The 21,139-nt window shown below is 39.6% G+C and overlaps 1 protein-coding gene across 1 annotated transcript; it reads right to left on the bottom strand.

Annotated features, from left to right (window-relative positions):
* Positions 1–527: 527 nt before the first annotated feature.
* Positions 528–11,367, bottom strand: LOC146647703 (ATP-sensitive inward rectifier potassium channel 10-like). Its single transcript, XM_085388724.1, has 6 exons — positions 11,285–11,367; positions 6,739–7,084; positions 4,589–4,800; positions 4,235–4,366; positions 3,335–3,512; positions 528–1,972 (listed from the first exon to the last, which is right to left on the bottom strand). The coding sequence occupies exons 2-6, from the start codon at positions 7,082–7,084 to the stop codon at positions 1,575–1,577; spliced, it is 1,266 nt and encodes a 421-aa protein (XP_085244850.1). The 5' UTR covers positions 11,285–11,367; the 3' UTR covers positions 528–1,574.
* Positions 11,368–21,139: the final 9,772 nt, after the last annotated feature.

Here is a 21,139-nt window from a genome sequence, read left to right on the forward strand (position 1 = left end):
GGAAGACTCACAACAGGCTCAGAGATAAAAATGTTTACAAAAGACAGGAAAGTACAAAATGAGATGAGAATTCCCTGACGAGCAGCGGAAAGTCCACATGGTGCGAGATGTTTCCTAGAAGAGTGAGAGTCTTCCAGAGATAGTTTCCAGGGTGGTACAAGTTCAAGTGGGTCAAGTGGTGTACAAGAGGAGGATGAAGAAAACCAAAGATAAGATTAAGTCACTAAGCTGGTCTTTAAAGACACTTTACACTCATAATGTGAAGGAAGTATTACAAAGCATGTATTTTTCATCCTATTCAGATCCATTAAGCTCATGGATCACTTCATTTCTAACTATTACTATTCCACATTCTCACATCCCAGCACTCCCCTGTGATGTATCCTACTGTTCCACTTTTTGTGTGATTTGTACACTAAAAAAAATAAGGGGATCCAACAAAATGATCACAGAAGTGTTCAAGGAATAGTAGGCTACTGCTTTTTACATAAAGGAGAGTTCCTTTAATGTTTGTGCATATCTGGACATATTAATATTATTAAAGCTACAGAGACATTCAAAAAACTGTTACAGTCTGATTTGTTAAAAAACATTAATCATTTGTTTTTTAAAACTAACAATTCAATCATTTTCAGTGTTTGAGTGCTTTTAGTAGACTCAAAATTTAACACACATTCACCTTAACCTTTCAAGATGCAAATTTACATCACATACATAAAGTGCTATGTTCTGAAGCAGCAACAGCAGTCACGCATGACAGAAATCATGAAATACAAATACCATTACCAACATACAGGTCATACTGAACACAAAACGTATCAGCTTTGTCTACTTTTCAGTTGTAGTGCTACATTTAATTGAACTATTACACTACATGTTTGGGTTTTTACCAGGAAATATAAAATATATTACTCATTTAGAGGAAATCGGGGGTAGGGAGGGGTTGCAGGAGGCAGAAAAACTGCTTTTACTCCTGTTTTACTGCAAAAACTCAGAGTCATATGACCTTTGTACATAAATGTTTACATGTAACAGGGTATGTATTTTAAACACACATTTGCATACATTTTAGGCGTATTATACACGGTTCAGTGCTTCTACTTAAGTGGGCGGGTGTTTCCATCTCACTTCGTCATAGTAACGTCCCCAAACCCACTCTTTATTCTGCTCTACTTTGGAAAAAATGAAAATTAAACACCACTGTCTCACACCTTTTTGTAACTTGGTTAGTGCCCACTGAGATTTCCATCTTCTTTACTTGATTTTTGTATCATTTGTATTGTAGTTTTTTGAGTTAAAACTGTATGTAGTGTATGTGAAGTGAATGGACTTTTGCTGTGATCAGATGTAAAGAGCTGTAGTTATGACGTTATTCCTTCATATGAATACAGTCAAGTGAGTGTATCTATATATATCATACCCAGCAAGCATATGACAATAACATACTCCACATGTTCATACAGTAGTCAACATTAATCTGTTCTGTTCATCGATATGATGTTTCACTGATTTGTTATTTACACTGAACTTGGCGACGTCTCCTGTTGCTTTTTAAACCTTCTGGTTTATACTCTTCACACGTTGCTGATGCGAACACTCAGAGGAGCGTCCCTGACCCGACCTCGGTCCTCTCCTCGTTGTTCCCTGTAGCTCTGCTCCAGACGAATCTTCTCTGGATCAGTCACCTCAGGTACAGTCCCCCCTCCATTGCTCTGGTACCCGTGCTGGGGGCTGGATGGCTTAAAAATGGGGGCGGTCTTGTTCTTGGCCACTTTGTCGAAGAAGGCAAAGTCTGCTACATATTTCCCTGAGGGAGACAGGGAAACTACAGGGGGAAACTCGTAGCCCCAGAGGATCTCATCTGGCAGGTAGGAGGTGCGAACCTGACAGGTGGCGGAGGTTGGCTCCACGGTGGCGCTCATGATCACCAGCAACTCAAAGTCAGCCAATTCTGGGTCAGTCCAGCCACCACCTGAAGAAGGTACATACAATGGAAAGAAATGTCACATTAAAGTTAAAGACCAAGAATATCCTTAGGACAAAATGGATGAAAGAAAGTTATAAAGATATTTCACTTAAAGACTCACAGTTAAGGTTTTTAACCACTAGTAGTGCTCTTAATTTGTGTTATTATGAGCATTTTGTGTGTATCTTCTTTTAATTGGAGATCATGTATCGGAATTTCAGGAGCGGGACCACGCCTCCAAACACGCTCCTTCTGGTTGTCATCTCTATGGGTCCCCCCAGTTCTGCAAGCTGTTCATTCTCGTTGACGTGCCCCACCCTCCCTCCCTCCTTGTTTTCGATTCTTAACTTCTTCACTTCTATTTAGTACATGGAGATCTGCCAGGCCCGGGAGCCATCGACAGTCCCCTTCGAGGCCTTCCCCAAACCGCAGCTCAATTCATGTCCAAGCATCACCTTTACCTACTAAAACGCTGTCAAACCTAAAATGAGGACGTTGGCCCAGCTAGTGAATCTTTATACAGATGAAAACTGGGGTTAAAAACAAGTGTCCATGCAGATAAAGAAGTAATGGAGACAGAACTGTCATCAGCTTTACAGCCATTTAATTACTGGAAGGACATCACCCATGGTCTGGTTGGGAATCAGAGACCATGTTGTTTCATTTCACATTTCTTTTTTTCAGATGAAGAACTGAGACAGTTTTGTTGCGTTTTCAGTGAAACAAAACTATGTCTCTGCTGGAAGTACTGTTAAAATTCTCCAAATGATCATCTGTTTTTAAAAAGCTGGTTTTATTTAGGCTCTATTTAATAGGTGATCAATAAATAACTATAATGTGGCTCATGAACTAAAATGAGTGTGAGACCCCTGAAGAATGTGACATAGTTACTACATTAACAAATACAGCATCAAGCAACATGTAAAACATTAAGCTAGTGGCTTCATTTTTTTAAAGTCTTTTTTTAATCTTTTGACTTCACAACCAAAAAGAGGAAATTTATTTCTGCATGAATTCAATTTTTGTGAACCTAGTCATGACATTTCTCAGAAACTGAAGCTATTTTTAACAGTTCATTACTAGGCTTATTAACTAACTACAATTTGTGGAAAGCAGGCCTATTGTTAAATTCTCCACCTACACCAGAAAGGGAGGAATGAGGGATGATGTTTTTCTCTATAACACAAGTGTTGCTGAAAGAATTTGCCTTTTCCTACCAGCACCTTGGAAGGAGGTAAAATTGTGCTAGAAACCTTCAGGGTCAGATGTTTGTATGACAGAGGAATGAGACACAAAGGTCAAAGAAATCATTCTGATGCAGTTTGTGACACCGTCCGCCGAGTCTACTGCTCTCATCGCTAAACTTACCCTTGGCTGCCCAAGCTCTCAAGGGACTGTTGTCATCGATGACATGGTAGAAGGTAAGGGGCAGGATGAGGAAGGGGCTGTCACTGGAAGTGTCCACTTGAAAGGGGACATTTCTCTGATCCAGACGAACCGTCTCCCCTTCCTTGGTCAGAGACGTCTGGAGCAGTTTTCCAGTCACCTGATAGGAATATTGTGCACATGTTGCTTTAGTTCAACTGGTTCCCAGTTTGACAAATTTCTCATTCACTCTAATCTATGACCTCTAAACCTATTTTTATTGTCTAGTCTTTACAAGTATGGAGTGTGTTACGGCTGTCTTCGTGGGCTGGGGTTCTGACATATAAATGTGACTGTGCAGGTGTGCCTCCAGGAGTGGTGGATCCTGAAGATGGTGTGCCTGGATTGGATGATGATCTGGAGGCGGGGTATAAGATGACGCGGTTGAGGATGGCAATCCATCCATCCTCGGTTTTACCCTCAACCAGCTGGGGTTGCGACATGCCCTGTGTTGTTTTGTGAATCCAGCAGGAAGTAGGGGTGGACCGCCTTTGCAGTTGGGCACAGTTTTCTCATGTTTTGTTAGTCAGCGAAGTAAGTGATTGTTGTTTGGTCATGTTTCTTTGGGGCTAGGCAAGCAGTCGCTCCTCTGAGTTAATTTCCTTTTGTCTGCTATTTTGGCGTGGGTCCACCCCGAAGCCTGAGTGTCTCCTGTGAAACCCATTTTTGTTTTGTTCTTGTAAATAAACCATCTCTTATTTTAACTTATGGTGTGATGTGCTGCTTGGGGTCGAACTGGGGGTGAATCATTCCTCTTGTTGCGGTCGGGTCCGCTAGACCTGCCGTAACAAGTGGAACTTTTCTCAGCTACTGTATACTTAAAGTATCTGCATGCATACTTGCCTGACACCCAATCAGGAGACTTTTGCGCATGTTGGCCACCCGGATCATGAGGCAGGGGCGGCCCTCGTGGGCGGACACCACAGCATGTTGGCTAAACTTCACTGTCTCACCGCGCTTCTTTGGCCGGGCAACCTGATCAGGAGGAACTTGGTCAGAGTCATCTTTGTTAATGATTATTGAGTAAACCTGCAGCTCACATGTACACTGCAGTGTTGTTTTAGTCAAGACAACTTCTGCTTTTTTTAAAAAAAAAAATGTTTTCAAAACACAAATTAAGACCTGCACGGCTTTGTTGATACAAGGCACTTGTCTCTTTTCATTGCATCTTACATGGATATTTCATTTGTTGGCTACCTTGGCCAGAAAGGTACCGGTGATGAAGATTTCCATGAGCATGGTGATAACCAGTTGAACTATAAGAAGGATTATGGCAGCTGGACATTCCTCAGTGATGCAGCGAAAACCGTATCCAATGGTTGTTTGGGACTCCAGGGAGAAGAGGAAAGCCCCCGTTAGCGTCTGCATCTGCATCACACAGGGCGTGTGGTTTGATGGAGGGTCAAACTCTGGAGGAAAATGTTTAAAAAAGCATCAAAAGCTCTTTTAAGTCATTTTAAAATATAAAAATAAACACTTTTGTTATTATTTGCTTTTTAGTTTTATACACATTATTATGGAACAACAGACCAGAATATTTAAAGTCTGGCTAAAAAAGGGATTTTGCTATTAAACACACTGTCTGCTGAGACACGAGTAACATCAGCGGAAGAGGGGGAGAGGCATGTGTTAACGAAAACTAAGATAGCATAAAGATATGATATAGTTGCCAGATTATAGCTAAAACTTCACTTTAACCGCAAGATAAGTTCAGTAAAAAACAAAAAGAAACAACGGCCTCTGCATCTCGTTACAAGCCTCCTATAACATTCAACCTCACTGCATATGCATCCTGGTTAGCACAAAAAGTAAGGAAATTAGTTAGTTTTTTTTTTTTTTATTTAACAATGCTTCTTGGCAATAGATCTGTTGGAAAGCCTCTTAAATGGTCCCATATTTTTAAGGAAATGCATTATTAAATGCATGATTACATTTAAATTTGAACAAATAACAAAATATAGAGCAATTAAACTGAATAGCACTGGCAGCTTTAAGACAGGAGAAGGCATGATCACATCACCCCTGTCCTAGCTAACTTACACTGGCTCCCCGTTAAATACCGTATTGATTTTAAAATACTTTTGCTTACTCTTAAAACTCTAAATAACCTGGCGCCTAGCTACCTAACTGGTCTCTTCAACTTGTATAACCCTAAGACAGTACTATGATCGTCTAGCCAACTGTTATTAGTGCAACCAAGGTCACGATTAAAGACCAGAGGTGACCCTGCCTTTGCTATGGCCACCCCTAGACTCTGGAACAATCTCCCAGTCGATGTCCGCACAGCTGAGTCCATTCAATTGTTCGCCAAAAAAACCCAGTTGTTTAACTTGGCTTTTGAAGCAAATTAGTTTGACTTTGACCCGCTGCATTGCACTATGTAATTGTATTGTTCGTACCTTGTTTTACCTGTCATGCTCTGCCCCTAATTTTACCCGCATTGCGGTAGAATTGTGAAACAGTTTGATGTAGTCCGGTCTTTTAAAATGTGCTACAGAAATAAATTTGATTTCATTTAGTTTGAACAGGAGATCTTGTTGGCTCCACTTTCCCTTATAGTCACTTCTTTAGTCAAGGTTATATTCACTATTATGGCTGTTTTCACACTTGTCTGTAGTCTCTTTGTTTTGGTGTGAAGAAGGCAATGAGATCTGTTTCACACTTCTTCTTGCATTGCTCAGTTGCACATACATTGAGGTTGAGTGTCCTAAACAGACATGACTGAGGTTTTGCAAGAAGTCATGACGTGTAAAGCGCAATGAACACCTGAAGTCTGGGAAGCTTCTTAGCAAACACTCCTGTTTCAGTTTATGCAATGACTGTGTGCATTCGGTTTGAATGGGTTTGAATTCACACACACAGCACAACGGTTTTTCACTTTTTAAAAGAAGTCAGCAGGAAGTCTAAGTATTAAACTGTCAGTGGTTGACAACTGAAACACTTGAATAGTTAGATATTTTTGCACTGACCTGCAGGTTTTAGTGTTTCTCAAATGTATAAATAATTTGGGGTTTTAAAGTCAGCACTGACATTTTTTCAGACATTTCCTGTATTCGACCCATAATAAACCACAAACCTGCGCAGGAAGATTAGGTACTTTTTGTGCAGATGACTTGAAGTCAAAACTGGAAACTTTCTGTATGACTCAGTTACTAATTATGTAACTGAAAAACACTTTTCAGGTGTAATAGTGAATGATTGTTAATGTCAGTTGAAACTTTTAACTGAAAATCCGCTTGTAGATCACTTAGAATGACTCCATGTGCCAAACTCAAGGCCGGGGAGGCGTGTCAGTGTGAACCTATGACCTGATCTTTGCTCTTTTAAATTTCTCCCTGCTTTCTCACCAAGAAGGTCTCCATGGACCAGTGCAACCAGGTACCACAGCACCCCGAACATGAACCAGGTCCCTGCAAAAGTGGCAGTGAACAGGAAGAACTTGTAGCGCCACTGCATGTCCAGAAATGTTGTCCAGAGGTCACGCATGTACAGAGCACTCCGTCCGCTGACATGCTCGATGCGCACGTTGCTTCGCCCATCTTTGGACAGGACACGTCTCCTCTTCCTCAGAGACCCTCCCCCACTAGATATGCCACCACCAAGTAAAGGTTTTAAGACATCTGTCTGTGTCTGCGAGTGGCAAACTTTATGTGGAGAGGAGCTACGAGAGGAAGGAGGTGTGGCAGATGTCATCTGGGAAATAGAAAAAAATGGAATACAATGTTTTTATTGGTCATTTGTCTGACACAAAGTACACATTCTCATCCTGGAGTGCAAAATATGTTATGCTTTAAAATATACAGGATCTGCACAATCCTTGTTAGGGGTCTGCAGGTATAAGCTGTGGTGTAAGCTGCAGGAAACCTTTGCATTTTGTGGTTTTGTGCTTTTTACTTTGCTTTTACTTTCTTTTTAGGTGTAGGCACAAAGTTAATTGGTTGGATTTCAAAAAAAGCTCATGATTTGAGCTCCTTCAGAACAGTAAGCCTGCTAGCTGAAAAGAGGTAAGCTGAGTGTGACATCCGACACATGTTAGAGGAACTTTAGTTTCATATTTAAGCAGAGCCAATCTGATAACAGTGGCTTCCTGTGTACAGACTTTACACTCTTCCCACTATGACTAACTGCAGCTGTTAGTAACTTCCCTGCAGATATCTGCTCTCTCTTTAACACATTTAAACTACGTGTCTAATATGTGTTTGTGTCAGCCTGGTAATAATTTTAATAACAGAATAACAAAGATGAAAGGTCATGCAGACCCACACATGTTGTTGTGGGAAATTCTTTAGCTGGTGAAACTGTTCTGGGAGTTCACTCAGACAGGAATCCTCTCTGGTCATGAGTCACTCTCCAACAGAAACTGATTGAATGTAATAATAGTTTGAGGAATTTACTAAAATTCACTGTGTTAATATTAGAACACCACATATTCAGTGAGTAGTTCTGACAGAAGAATGAATAAATACACATATTAACATGTACCATATATTTCATTTCCAATATCATGGCTCAAGGAAAGTTTTCTGAAGCATGAATATTTTAGCAGCAATGAGAAGTGCCACCCTGCCAACAGTTTAGAGGCAGCAAATCAAGGATTATGAGAAGGCAAGGCCAGTGCCATATGGCTGTTCTTATAGTATGGATGAGTTAGACTGTGTAAACCCTAAAAATATAAAACAGATAACACCATTAAAAAAATGTGAGAAATAAAAGAAGAAACCCTTAGAGGGCAAGTTAACACTAACACATTTTAAATGTCTGTACCCTGCCCATTATTTCCGTAAATAGGCATTCTTGGTGTTTGGAAATTTACTGAAATATAGTCATGAAGAAGTGACATATGCCGTCACTGTGTGGCCCAAAAGGGGTGCTTTGTTCTTCTTTTGATTGATTGAAACTAAAACCTGAAACAGGAAGAACAAACATTTCTTCACGTTTCAAAACTTATTGGGTTTCAGCTTCATGTGTTGTGTCACATAGAAGATAGAGAACTCTCCTCTTGTGTAAATCATTTCTTTAGAATAGTCTGTACATGTTTTTCAGGTAAGGTGGGCTGCTTGGTGCTTTTTATGGTGGTTAAACGGTAGAGTGAGTCATTAAAATGTGGTTTCAAAAAGTAAATTTCAGTGACTAAGTATAGTTACGCATGGAAGTCATACATTATCTCACCATGTCGGGCCTGTGACTCACTAGCTGTAAACTACTAACGAAAAAAGCAAACTAACAAACATGTGACCAGTGATGGAAAGATAAACTACACACACAAGTATGTAGCATGCTTCAGACAAGAATAACACTCGCTGTATGTCCTCAAATAGTAAAATGTCACACAGCATTTTGACAGATATTTCTGACTCATAGATGCTAACTCCTTTAGCATGTTCTTTGAAATGCATGCATTTCTTCAGACTGACAGCATCTCCATCACTGTCAGCTGTCAGCTCCACTTTGTGTCAGTTAACATGATGGTGAATGCTAAAGAGGAGAGACTTGGTATTAGAGGAAGTACAAGCTCACACATCTGTTAGTGTGGTTAGATCTTTCTTAAGACCAGGTTTGGGCGATGTATACTTGATGTGAAAAACAGGAAGAAAAAAGCTGCTAATCAATGTTTAGTCCCATATTTGGACTAACCCTCATCTAAAACAAAAGACCTGTTTATTTCTGTCTTTAGAAAGACAAATTGAATTTCAAATGTCCCCGTGATCTGATAGCAAGTATTTCAGTTTTTCAGTTTTTACATTTTGGTATGTTTGCATGAATATGATGAAAGAATATTTAGATACAGGTCATGTCAGACAGCTAGCTCCTGCATAATTTGACATGCTCACTTACGTTCAACAAATGATGGAGGTCAAGTGAGAGAATAGCCCACAAAACAGGGAGATAAGGAAGAGGAAGGTGAAAAGAAAGAAAGAAAGAAGACAGTAATTAGGATGCATTCATTGACGCAACAGACAACCCACACAGAGACTCATTTGTGATCCAAAGGACAGAGAAGAAACTTGAAAGAGTCAATTAAGGTCAAAATCTTTGTTGGAAACTCAGACGTTTATCAAGATAACGTTTATTTAAAAAGCTTACTGTTGATTCTGATCAGGGAGACCTTTAGTGGACAAAGAGTGAACTTCTGACTGGAAACCAGAGACAGCAAGAGACAGTGAGAGATGGATAGGGAAAGGGCCAGTTCAGCTTTCTGTGTGCTTTGGCCTTGTTCAGCCTGAGACTTGACTCCTGTGAAGTCTTTTCTCGGGTGTTTTACACTCTGGATCCTCAGAAGATCACTCTGTGAGAACTTCTCACGCTCATTAAAGCAGAATGTAAAATTCTCCTTTTCATGTAAAAGGATATAAAAGCTCTCTGGTCTTCATGGTCCTCTCAGGCCAAAAAGTAAGTGGCCACCTGTTAACATGATAATTTGTGATTACTGGGAATCTTATTTCAGCTTCCTGATTGTTGATAAAATTTTGGAGCCTGGCTTCAGGGATTTGATCCCACTCAATGACAGAAGCATCGGTGAGCTCCAAACGTATATTAGTGGTGGAAGTAATACTCAGATGTATAAGTAAGAAGAAGTCCTGCAATGCAACTGAAATCTTTTGTAATAAAATTGTGTTTATTATATTCTGCATATAATGATCAGTGTGACAGACATATTACTAAAAACACTGTGAATTTGTGGCTTAACGGCATTTTATTCTTGCAGCTAGTCAAACTGACACTATTTTCAGCTGCATTTACACTGTTTTTCTAAAGCAGTTGTTTATTTCTGACAGACTAGCTTCCTCCAAAAATGACAATGTAAATTACTCGTGCAAGCATAAGTTGGGCAAGCTTCAGCTGTCTTGCAAATGAGGTCTGGTGTAATCACCATCACATCACACAAACAACAAGGCAAAGTTTTGAGGGGTTTTCTCCATAAAAGGAATTGATGGCAAGAGTGCCAAACAGAATCTGAAAGCAAAACTTTAAACCTAATTCAAGATTCTCACCCTTCATAATGCCGCTGTGCTGGGGACTGTTTTTCTGTCTCCTATGTTTCACTTTAGAGGCACTTACATGTGTCATCTTCATAGCATAAACGAAAATTATCATTTACTTGGATTCTCAGCCTAGAGTTTGGACCCTACTTGGATGTTCACAATAAAAACAAAGATGTGTAAAAGGTATAGGAGAGAAAAACAAACAGCTCTTACTTTCTCTCCTTTTTCTAAATAACAGATTTTGCCCCTAGAAAATTTGAGCGAAATAAAATTAATTCATATAAACAGTTCAGAGATGAAAAATCGCTTTGCTGAAATTTGTAACAATTCACATCTGCAACAAGACAACAGGCCCAGAGATGCTTTTGAGGAAGTTTGCACGCAAACGAGTTTAGAAACACTTTTCTTACTCGTCTGCAATGTCAAATAAATTTCCGGTGAACTGCATGTAAGTGCGGTAAAGGACTTAATTATTATACACTGTCACGGTCCAGCCTGCAGCCAGCATCTGTGCCAAAGGCATTAGATAGGGCTGAGGTCAGGGTTTTTGATAAATTCTAAACTGCAAAAAAATTTTTACTTTTTTGCACAGATGTGAAAATATTATTTCCTCATTCTCATCTCTAGACCAGGTGTGTCCATATACTTTTGCCTCGTAGCATAAATCAAAAATAGCTCCTTTGCTGATTGTGGATTACATCAGCTTTAATTACATCACACTTTTGTGAGCCATTCAAAGGCTTTGCACTTACAATGGATCAATTGAAAACTTCACTCTTTCAACTCTGCATCACCCTCTTACCCAGCCCTGTCCCTGTCAGCCGCGCACACACGAATACGCTCGCAAATTCCACTACAGCCATGTATCAGATAACTAATAGAGTAAATGAGAGGGAAACTATTAACGAACCTCTCCAGCAGGATGTATTCCATCTCCATGGCAGCGCTACAACTTTACTGTACCTGCAGCCTCAGTGAGACGAATCCAAGAACTCAATCAAAACTTTTGTCTGACAAAAAGAGCAGTGGATGTTTTCCTGATCTCCCTCTTTCTCTTTTCCTCTCTCTTCTTCTCCTTTCCTCTTTCTCTCGCCTTCCTTCCTTCCTTCTCTCTATCTCTCTCCCCTCTGTGTACACAGGAATGCTTTGTTGCGAGCTCAGATAAAAGAAACAAAAGGCGCCATTGACAAATACGACTCTGTGCCCATCCATGTGTGTGCGTGTGCGAGAGTGTGTGTGATTATGTGAGAGTAGGATTGAAATTACATGTGTCTTTTATGTGATCGTAGGTGTGTCATTTTGTATGCATGTAAATACAAGTGCACAGCTATGCATGTGTGCCAGTCATGTTGTGTCAGTATAAATACGTCTTCACATTGTGAGGACTCAACGTTTCACTGATGGAAGAAAAGCAAGTCGTCACAACGTAAACACAAATCAGTGCATTTTGGTTGAATTAGGCTTGTAGGTAGGGAAGCTTATATTAAAGTTTTTTGAGTGAATGAATGAATGAGTAAAAGTCCTGAATGTCCTGTGAAGTGGTGTGTGTGTGTGTGTGTGTGTGTGTGTGTGTGTGTGTGTGTGTGTGTGTGTGTGTGTGTGTGTGTGTGTGTGTGTGTGTGAAAATGAAAGAGAGGGAGAAATGAGTAAAGTGGAAAATGAGAGCACACAGACAGAAGGGGAAAGAGAGAAAGATCTGTGACAAAAGGCCCTCATTAGTATTCTGGAGTGAGGAGTAATCCCCCTCCCTCCCCTCCAGACACACTCACACACACTTTTCTCCCCCTTCTTATTTTATTTGTTATTTTGTTTTTTTCCTCTGTCAAAAAATTCATTAAGATTCATTAAGAAATAAAAACTTTTTTCTCATCCTCTAAGCGTCTTTTTACTGACGATCTAAAGTTCATTTATTAGACGTGTTCTCCCTCTTTAAAGATCAGATTTGGGGAAATATAATCGACAATATCATGCTATAGTTTCATTGCGATGGAGATGCGGGGAAGTGTAAACTTCTTCAAGTGTTGATCAGATCTTCACCAAAAACTGTTGATTTACCTCTTTTGAGGCAGCATTGAACCTTTTTTTAAGGTAAACTGAAATAATAAACTGGAGCAAATATGCACAATAATAAACCTTCTGCCTGGTTTACACTGTGAAATAAACTGAACTCGATTTGTATCCACAGCTTTCAAAGCATTTTTAAGTTTGTTTTATATGGTATGTTTTACAGAGATGGAAAGAACAAACTGATCATTGCTGACAAGCTGATTGCTGATAAAATGTCCATCTATCTATCATCTTCCGGAAACCAAGATATTAAGAGAAACACTTTAAGGAACTGTGAAACTTTACTTCAAAATGCAGCACAAAAAGACAAGTCCCCTTTATTAACTTTTTATTTTGTAAATGATATATTCAAGATCGTTTATGCTACTGTCATGGATTTTTGTGTTTTGCAACCTCTGATTGTGCAAGGCAATGCTCTCATGATCTAATTTGCAGTGTGTCAGCATTTTCTGAAATATTGTTTAGGTTCAACAATACATGCAGTAAAAAATCAAATCAATTTAATAAGCTCAAATATATAATTACACACATCTACACAATCGCTTTGTCCTGGAGAATTAATTCCATGGAGAATTATTACTTTACGAGTCTAATGATCATCGGGTCCAACTCTGATTTATTCTTTCGTATTTCCAGCGCACTTTGTTGAGAATTCATTTGCTTACCTTTTCAGCGCAGGCTGCAATCTAATTGACCCGTACAGAGAGGAGTTAGGAGCCTGGAGCCTCAGCCTTTCGTCCACATGGCTGCTTTGTTGTCATGCTCACAGGACACAACTGGGACTGTAACTCTGCAGGAGTAACTTCAACACCCTGCGTCCCACGACACTGATACACCGCTGAGGAGAATTATGGAGACAGTCACTGGCTCATCGGGCTCTTGTTTCGGACCCAAAGCCCGCTCTCACTGGCTACAAATTCTTCCCAAAGTGACAGGACTTGGCTTTATAACAGGCCCCTCTCTCACTGTTCCCCCTGAGCTCGCTCATTCCTGAATCCCTGTTGCGTCCTGAAAGTCTGTGTAATTGGTGTAATAATTGATCGCCACTCCCCACAGTCTCCCTTTTTCCTTTTGTTTTTATTAAAATGACACAAAGGGCCATGAATACATCATACAGGCAGCACACCAGATTCACGCAGAGAGAAATAAACACACATGTTCAGTGCCTCGCGTGCACATTCTGCACAAACGCACACAAGGACATGTGCACGCGCCAACAAATGGCCCTAACAAACCACCCCCTGCAGCAAACCTACACACACACAAGTACACACACAAACACTCTTTTAGGGGAAACCACAGAGCACCCTATTCATTTCTTCTGTGCCCGGCGTTTGCTGTGTCCAAGAGCGTCTGTACGGAGCATCCTGTTAAGCTCCGCCACATAAAGAGAGGCATCCGTGAGGTGAATACAACCCCATGGTTTGGCTCAGGAGAGGGTGACAAAGCATTATTTAATAGAAAGAGGACCATTGGTCAATGAGGACCATTGGTCACATGTGCAGAAGAGTCCACTTTGAACAAAGTGCAGGATCAGCCCTGAACTTTATTTTTGTGTTGTTATTGTTGCCATCAAGATGTTCTATTTTAAAGCAACACTGGAGCCTTTCTGTATTACCCCCGACCACCAAAAAAACAAGACACATATATGAAGAGGAAGTCGGTATCGTGGAAACTAAATAACCACTGTGAAACTGTGTAAAAGTTTTCTGTGTATTCAAAAGAAATGGAAAATATGTGTGATCGTGGCAATGCAAGCGTGTGGCCTTTGAAGAGGAAGGAAAAAGATAAGATTAAACCACGCTGTCTGAACTTTTCTTACGCAGTCAGTTTTTGCATGCACATCTATAAAGCTGCAGGAGCAAGAATCCTAAAATCAAAGCGTAGGCTGAAGCAGCATGAACGTTTATTCTTCTCATTTGTGGCAGTTAGTTGGTTATTTGTTCCTGCATTTTGCAGGGCATCTCCACGCAAGGTGCTTGTATTTCAACATTAGTGTATGAGCGCAAGAATTATAAAGTGTGTGTTAGTTTATAAAGTTAAAAGTAAAAGTAGAAGTAATAGTTTTCTTCAAGGGTTGTTTTGTGGTCACAGTGACAATCAAGCTCTAAGTAATTTAGCCTGAAAATCCAGTTATTACAACACAACAACATTCGAGCATTTAGCCAAGTATTTCACTTTGTTAAAATAATGCATGCTAACCTGCACGTGCATTAATAGCCCCGCAGTCTAGAGTTTATCTGTTTTTGGCAGGTATATTATGTGCGGAAACTACCTTTATTAACTATGTAACTATGTGAGAAAAGTATCTGTCCAAATAAAGTTGCTGTACTGCACACTAATTATATGTAAGTTTGTGCACTGAACGTAAAGTCGACCCTCAGTGCTAATTTTACCCCAACCTGTATGAGCATCACTCAACCCACATTCAATTTCCTCCACAGTTCTTGTAAATTACAGTCAGTACTTCTGACTTGACTAGGAAGTTGGACCAAGCAAGGGGGAACGATAAAAATATGGCTTCCCTTTTACTTTAAAACTTTATCTTTATTATACCACTTACTGATGGTTTTTTTTCTCACTTAGTTAAAAAGTATTAGTATCAACATATTCTAATTGAAGATATGTCATCAAATATGGTACCTGCAAAAAAAGTAATGATCTCACCATCTTCTCTTTTTGAGCATGACTTTGATCATTTAAAACCTCAAGGTGCTGAAGTACTCGAGACATCGAGACATACATGCGTGCATGCATGTGATTCAGTTTCAGTATGAAGAGCTGTTAAAAAAATCAGCTGTTTACCGTTTTTTCTCTTCATGCGCATGCTAGGGAAAAAAGTAGGGGTGTGTGTGTGTGTGTGTGTGTGTGTGTGTGTGTGTGTGTGTGTGTGTGTGTGTGTGTGTGTGTGTGTGTGTGTGTGGTGGGGTCAGTCAGTGCTCTTGGCTCATGTTAGCTGTTAGTGGTGGTGTTGGTGAACTTACCTCCGTTCTTTAGAAACTCTTTTTCTCACCCTCCTTTTTCTCTCTGCAGCCTTTTATCTGATTCTCTCTGCACATTTAGTTGCTGTTTTGCTGTTTTTCCCACTTCCTTCCGGTTCTTACTTCTGCTTGGTGAATTCACTAAGGTGAAAACACAGACATCAGGTTACAGAGAGTTTAAAAAAAACTTGTTGCCAATATTCATGACAGACTTACAAATTCAGGGTTTATTTAAAATGTAGACTTGGTTCATTCATTCATTATGTTTAGCATCCAGCATTATGTAATTATGATGCCGCAATAATAACAATAAAAATACATAATATCATACTATGTTTCATTCAATATCTGTCAGCTTCAGATGAGCTTTAGGCAATAGACAAATGGATGGATGGATGTTTGATGTTTTGTTTAAAAAATAGTAGCTGTGCAAGACCAATTACAGAAGTTTGACTTTTGCTGCAATTCCAGGTTTAGTCAGCAGAGGGAAACATATGACAGTATTTCCTACTATTGATCATTTGAGGAATGAGCTCCCTTTTAAGATAAAAAAAAACAAGTCATTATAGTATAACTCACTGTGGTTTAGGTAACGGTGAGGGTTGAGAAGTGTGTGTGTGTGCGTGTGTGTGCGTGTGTGTGAGTGAGTGTTTGCGTGTGTGTGTGTGGTACACGTATTACTCATTTTCAGATGACCTTTATTTCTTCACACAGCCACATCACAGGGACCTGTTTCCCTTGCAAGGAAAAAACAGCAAGTTTCCATAAGATAAAGTTAAGGTGAAAATGTGCTTAACAGGAACAGGAAGTTTGGGTAATGACCTCAATATCTAAGGTACTATATGTGAGTTTACAGCAGACATTCAGGCCACCAGTTGCTATGCTCTTTGCAGGCCCAATCACTCACACCTGATAGTATTTCATCTCCTCAACAACACTTTAGATACATTGCAGAAATATATATGTATATACAGACATATATATTACTACAATGTATCTTAGATGCAAGATTATTGTACAGGGAGTGCAGAATTATTAGGCAAATGAGTATTTTGTCCACATCATCCTCTTCATGCATGTTGTCTTACTCCAAGCTGTATAGGCTCAAAAGCCTACTACCAATTAAGCATATTAGGTGATGTGCATCTCTGTAATGAGAAGGGGTGTGGTCTAATGACATCAACACCCTATATCAGGTGTGCATAATTATTAGGCAACGTCCTTTCCTTTGGCAAAATGGGTCAGAAGAAGGACTTGACAGGCTCAGAAAAGTCAAAAATAGTGAGATATCTTGCAGAGGGATGCAGCAGTCTCAAAATTGCAAAGCTTCTGAAGCGTGATCATCGAACAATCAAGTGTTTCATTCAAAATAGTCAACAGGGTCGCAAGAAGCGTGTGGAAAAACCAAGGCGCAAAATAACTGCCCATGAACTGAGAAAAGTCAAGCATGCAGCTGCCAAGATGCCACTTGCCACCAGTTTGGCCATATTTCAGAGCTGCAACATCACTGGAGTGCCCAAAAGCACAAGGTGTGCAATACTCAGAGACAAGGCTGAAAGACGACCACCACTGAACAAGGCACACAAGCTGAAACGTCAAGACTGGGCCAAGAAATATCTCAAGACTGATTCTTCTAAGGTTTTATGGACTGATGAAATGAGAGTGAGTCTTGATGGGCCAGATGGATGGGCCCGTGGCTGGATTGGTAAAGGGCAGAGAGCTCCAGTCCGACTCAGACGCCAGCAAGGTGGAGGTGGAGTACTGGTTTGGGCTGGTATCATCAAAGATGAGCTTGTGGGGCCTTTTCGGGTTGAGGATGGAGTCAAGCTCAACTCCCAGTCCTACTGCCAGTTTCTGGAAGACACCTTCTTCAAGCAGTGGTACAGGAAGAAGTCTGCATCCTTCAAGAAAAACATGATTTTCATGCAGGACAATGCTCCATCACACGCGTCCAAGTACTCCACAGCGTGGCTGGCAAGAAAGGGTATAAAAGAAGAAAAACTAATGACATGGCCACCTTGTTCACCTGATCTGAACCCCATTGAGAACCTGTGGTCCATCATCAAATGTGAGATTTACAAGGAGGGAAAACAGTACACCTCTCTGAACAGTGTCTGGGAGGCTGTGGTTGCTGCTGCACGCAATGTTGATGGTGAACAGATCAAAACACTGACAGAATCCATGGATGGCAGGCTTTTGAGTGTCCTTGCAAAGAAAGGTGGCTATATTGGTCGCTGATTTGTTTTTGAATGTCAGAAATGTATATTTGTGAATGTGGAGATGTTATATTGGTTTCACTGGTAAAAATAAATAATTGAAATGGGTATATATTTGTTTTTTGTTAAGTTGCCTAATAATTATGCACAGTAATAGTCACCTGCACACACAGATATCCCCCTAAAATAGCTAAAACTAAAAACTACTTCCAAGAACATTCAGCTTTGATATTAATGAGTTTTTTGGGTTCATTGAGAACATGGTTGTTGTTCAATAATAAAATTATTCCTCAAAAATACAACTTGCCTAATAATTCTGCACTCCCTGTATGAATAAGTCCAAGAGCAAGGAATTTTAAGAAAGTCCTCATGAAAACTTATTTGATCTGGTGTCCAGACAACACTTATAATACCTCTGGCACTGCTGCTAGAACCACAGTTGCTCAGTATGAGAATTTTTCTTTGAATTCCAAATCATTACCTAGTGAAGTATCAGCGTCCCCTACTGAATCAGCAGCTTTTAAGACTGGAGCGCCCCCTACTGGTGGCCAAAGGCACCAACCCTCAATTTATGCTCGTTGGTGTGTGACTTCATTGTTAAAGTTTCATGAAAAATAATGAAAGCAACTATAATAACCACTTTATTCCACGACGACTCCAGTCTTTAGGGATGGATATGATACTACTTATTATTTTCTTTATTTTGACAAAATAACAAGTTGATTATCTAACTATTCAAAACTGCCATCATTAGTGATATGATGCTTTTAACCCCAATGTTGTGTTAGGTCAAATTTGACAACTTTAAAAGTTTTACCTCCAAAAAATGTAGTTGACTTATCAGACTGACCTAAGATTCCATGTCTTTGTCCACAAAGAAGATTTCCTGAAAAGAAACAAGCAAAGGTTGTGGTTCTGGAGCTTGATTGGAGGTCTCGGGGACATAAGATGATAATTTCTTCATCTTGTGCGGTCTTGGTCAGGAACTGTGTCAGAAGCAAGTGTAGTTTTGGGATACTTTCCTCGGTGCACAAATAAAACATTCACTTTTGACCAGGAACACAACAGGTTACATTATGTGACTGTATAAAACTTTTAAATGTTTCAAAACAAAAGTTCATTATAATATTGACCCAGAGTAGTCTCTAATACACAGTTTACCGTTTGATCCGATTATTTCTTATAATCAATATAAGACAGAAATTGTGTTTCTATAAGAACTCAAATTCAAGACATATAAGATCAGATTAATGAGATTAATAAAGTGGGAACACAAAATTGTTTGACACGAAATGAACACAACATGAGGGCTAAAGTCAGCTCATAGGTCTGTAGTCAGAACACAAAAAATGACCCAGTTTCTTTCATTGTTAAGAAATGCATGTTACAGAATAAGCATTGCATCCAGTAGGACATGCTCCCCTTCAAAGACACACTGAAACACATAAATGTGCGTTAAAGGCAAAAGTTTCTTCAGCTTCACAGTTCAGCCTCATTCGTCCTTTATCAGAGGGCTGTGGCGACCCCTACAGGAAACAACAGAAAGCAAAAGAAGATCAAGTTTGTTTTATCCTTTTCCTTGGTATCGTGGTTTGGAAGTTTATCTGTAAAAGAACAGAAAGTAGAAAGTTACTCAACCAAAATGTTAAATTGTCTAAGAGGCTGATTGGTGAGCCACAGCTGAACCAGTCGTCCTTGTGCAGACAGTTTTACTTGACAACTCTCAGCCTTCGCGTAGCGACTTTGACTTTCCTGCTTCTGGAAAAAAGGGTTTTAGTGCAGAACAATACTTTGTTCCAGGATCCAACACTCAAATAAACAAATCATAGCTCTGGTTCACTAAATTAAGTTGTTAATATTGATTTTTTTTTTTTAATTTATTCATTCATTCAGCATTCTGTTGACTGTGTTTCTATATATAATATATCCACATGCGCATGGATGCCTCACTACTGCAGCTCAAATCTAACTGGTTAGCTTGGTTAGGTTTGAGGCCTATAAACAACAGGAAATAACATGAATGTGTTCAACATTCAACTGAATTCAATTCAAGATGAAGGGTTGAGGTTGTGGATGTTGTGGAGGAAGTAAAAGGGGGAAAAAAGAGTAAAATAAAGTATGCATGTAACAACTTTCATTAAGGCCGTGCCTAAATAATAAACTCCAATTTTATCTGGAATTCTGGTTAATTAATTGTGAACCTGTTGCTCCTTAAAAGGACGTCAAAGGACAATTAACCTACAATTAAACAGTAGCTCGAATCTGCTTTGGGTTATCAAAGCAAAATTCTTGCACTTGTGACCTGTTACTAATTTATATTCAGAGTGAGAGCAGCGGGCTTTGGCTTGCACGTCAGGAAGCCGTGTGAATGCAAATCAGCAGTTACATAACAGTATGTAACAGAACACTGGCTGCTCTGTACAGCTCCCAAAGCAGGTATATAAGACAGGACACACTGTGATATAGTGAACACATAAACTCTGGCATGCATACATTACACGTGTATGAACCTGTCATTTTAAAACCATCTGGTTTTAAAACTCTTTATTCACTAAAGCTACTGTTATGTTCACATGCATACAAATGGGCTGCCATTTAATTTGTACTTGAAGGACTATTCCTGATTATTTTGGAAAAGTGTTCGGCCTTCCTTTTGTAAAAACATCAATTTAGGATTTTTACTTAGTCAACACTTTAAAGAATGACTGGTGCTTAAACAGTGCTCACTAGATTTTGGTGAAATTTGGGGCAACACTTGCAATGATCTTTAGGAGTTTAGACCCAATGTTTGTGGTAAAACCCATGGAAAATATTCACTAAATCCCAAAAGCAACATATCCTTCATTTTGGAACATATACTTTTCTTCTAGTTCCACCAACATCTGCAGTATGTCTCCTCTGAAGTGTAGTATTTCATTATGTAAGAGCCCAAGGGCAGATTTAGTGCTGAACTCCTCGCTACCAATGAAATGAAACGTTTTAATGTTAAAGACGCCCAGCCCTTTTACCCAAGTGTCCCCTCATGCCTGAGGAGAAGTGCATGTTCAGCCATGAGCAGAGGAAGGGTCCCCAGTCCTGACAGTTCATTTCTGTAAGCAGCAACAGCTGTAGGAAAATAGCAGACTGACAAAATAATCTGAAGAGGCTGAAAAATGTTTTTTCAGCTCTTGAAAAACTTACACTCATCTTATAAATACACGGCATTAAAAAGGGTACATCAGGACGCAATTAAAAATAATTCTCAGCACGTTCTAAAATTATTTAAGAACAACCTCAGATGATTGATGGTACATGATTTATTACAGTGTTATTATATATTAAAGAGAAATTCAGCAAAATGCTGAAGCAGTGAGTGAAAAACTAATTACAATCCAGCATTCAACCATTCAGTTTGCTGCAGTGCTTGGGATCATTAACTGTAGAATACTTTGGTATACAGTGTAGGTCATGGTCAGCTCATTAACCGCGAGGAGTCCAGGTCTTGTGTTTATAAAACAAATC

Source organism: Rhamphochromis longiceps, linkage group LG18 (genome assembly GCF_057381845.1).
Source record: "Rhamphochromis longiceps isolate RC_006_pf linkage group LG18, R_longiceps_female_GT1.1, whole genome shotgun sequence".
In the NCBI taxonomy this organism is placed as follows: domain Eukaryota; kingdom Metazoa; phylum Chordata; class Actinopteri; order Cichliformes; family Cichlidae; genus Rhamphochromis; species Rhamphochromis longiceps.

What these genes read in the sequence shown, in the direction of transcription:
- LOC146647703 (XM_085388724.1), bottom strand. Translation starts at nt 7,084, where the DNA reads ATGACATCTGCCACACCTCCTTCCTCTCGTAGCTCCTCTCCACATAAA. An exon ending in CCGGTACCTTTCTGGCCAAG is followed by an intron (nt 4,367 to 4,588) that starts GTAGCCAACAAA and finishes CCTCCTGATCAG; the next exon opens with GTTGCCCGGCCAAAGAAGCG. An exon ending in GAGAGCTTGGGCAGCCAAGG is followed by an intron (nt 1,973 to 3,334) that starts GTAAGTTTAGCG and finishes TACCTTCTTCAG; the next exon opens with GTGGTGGCTGGACTGACCCA.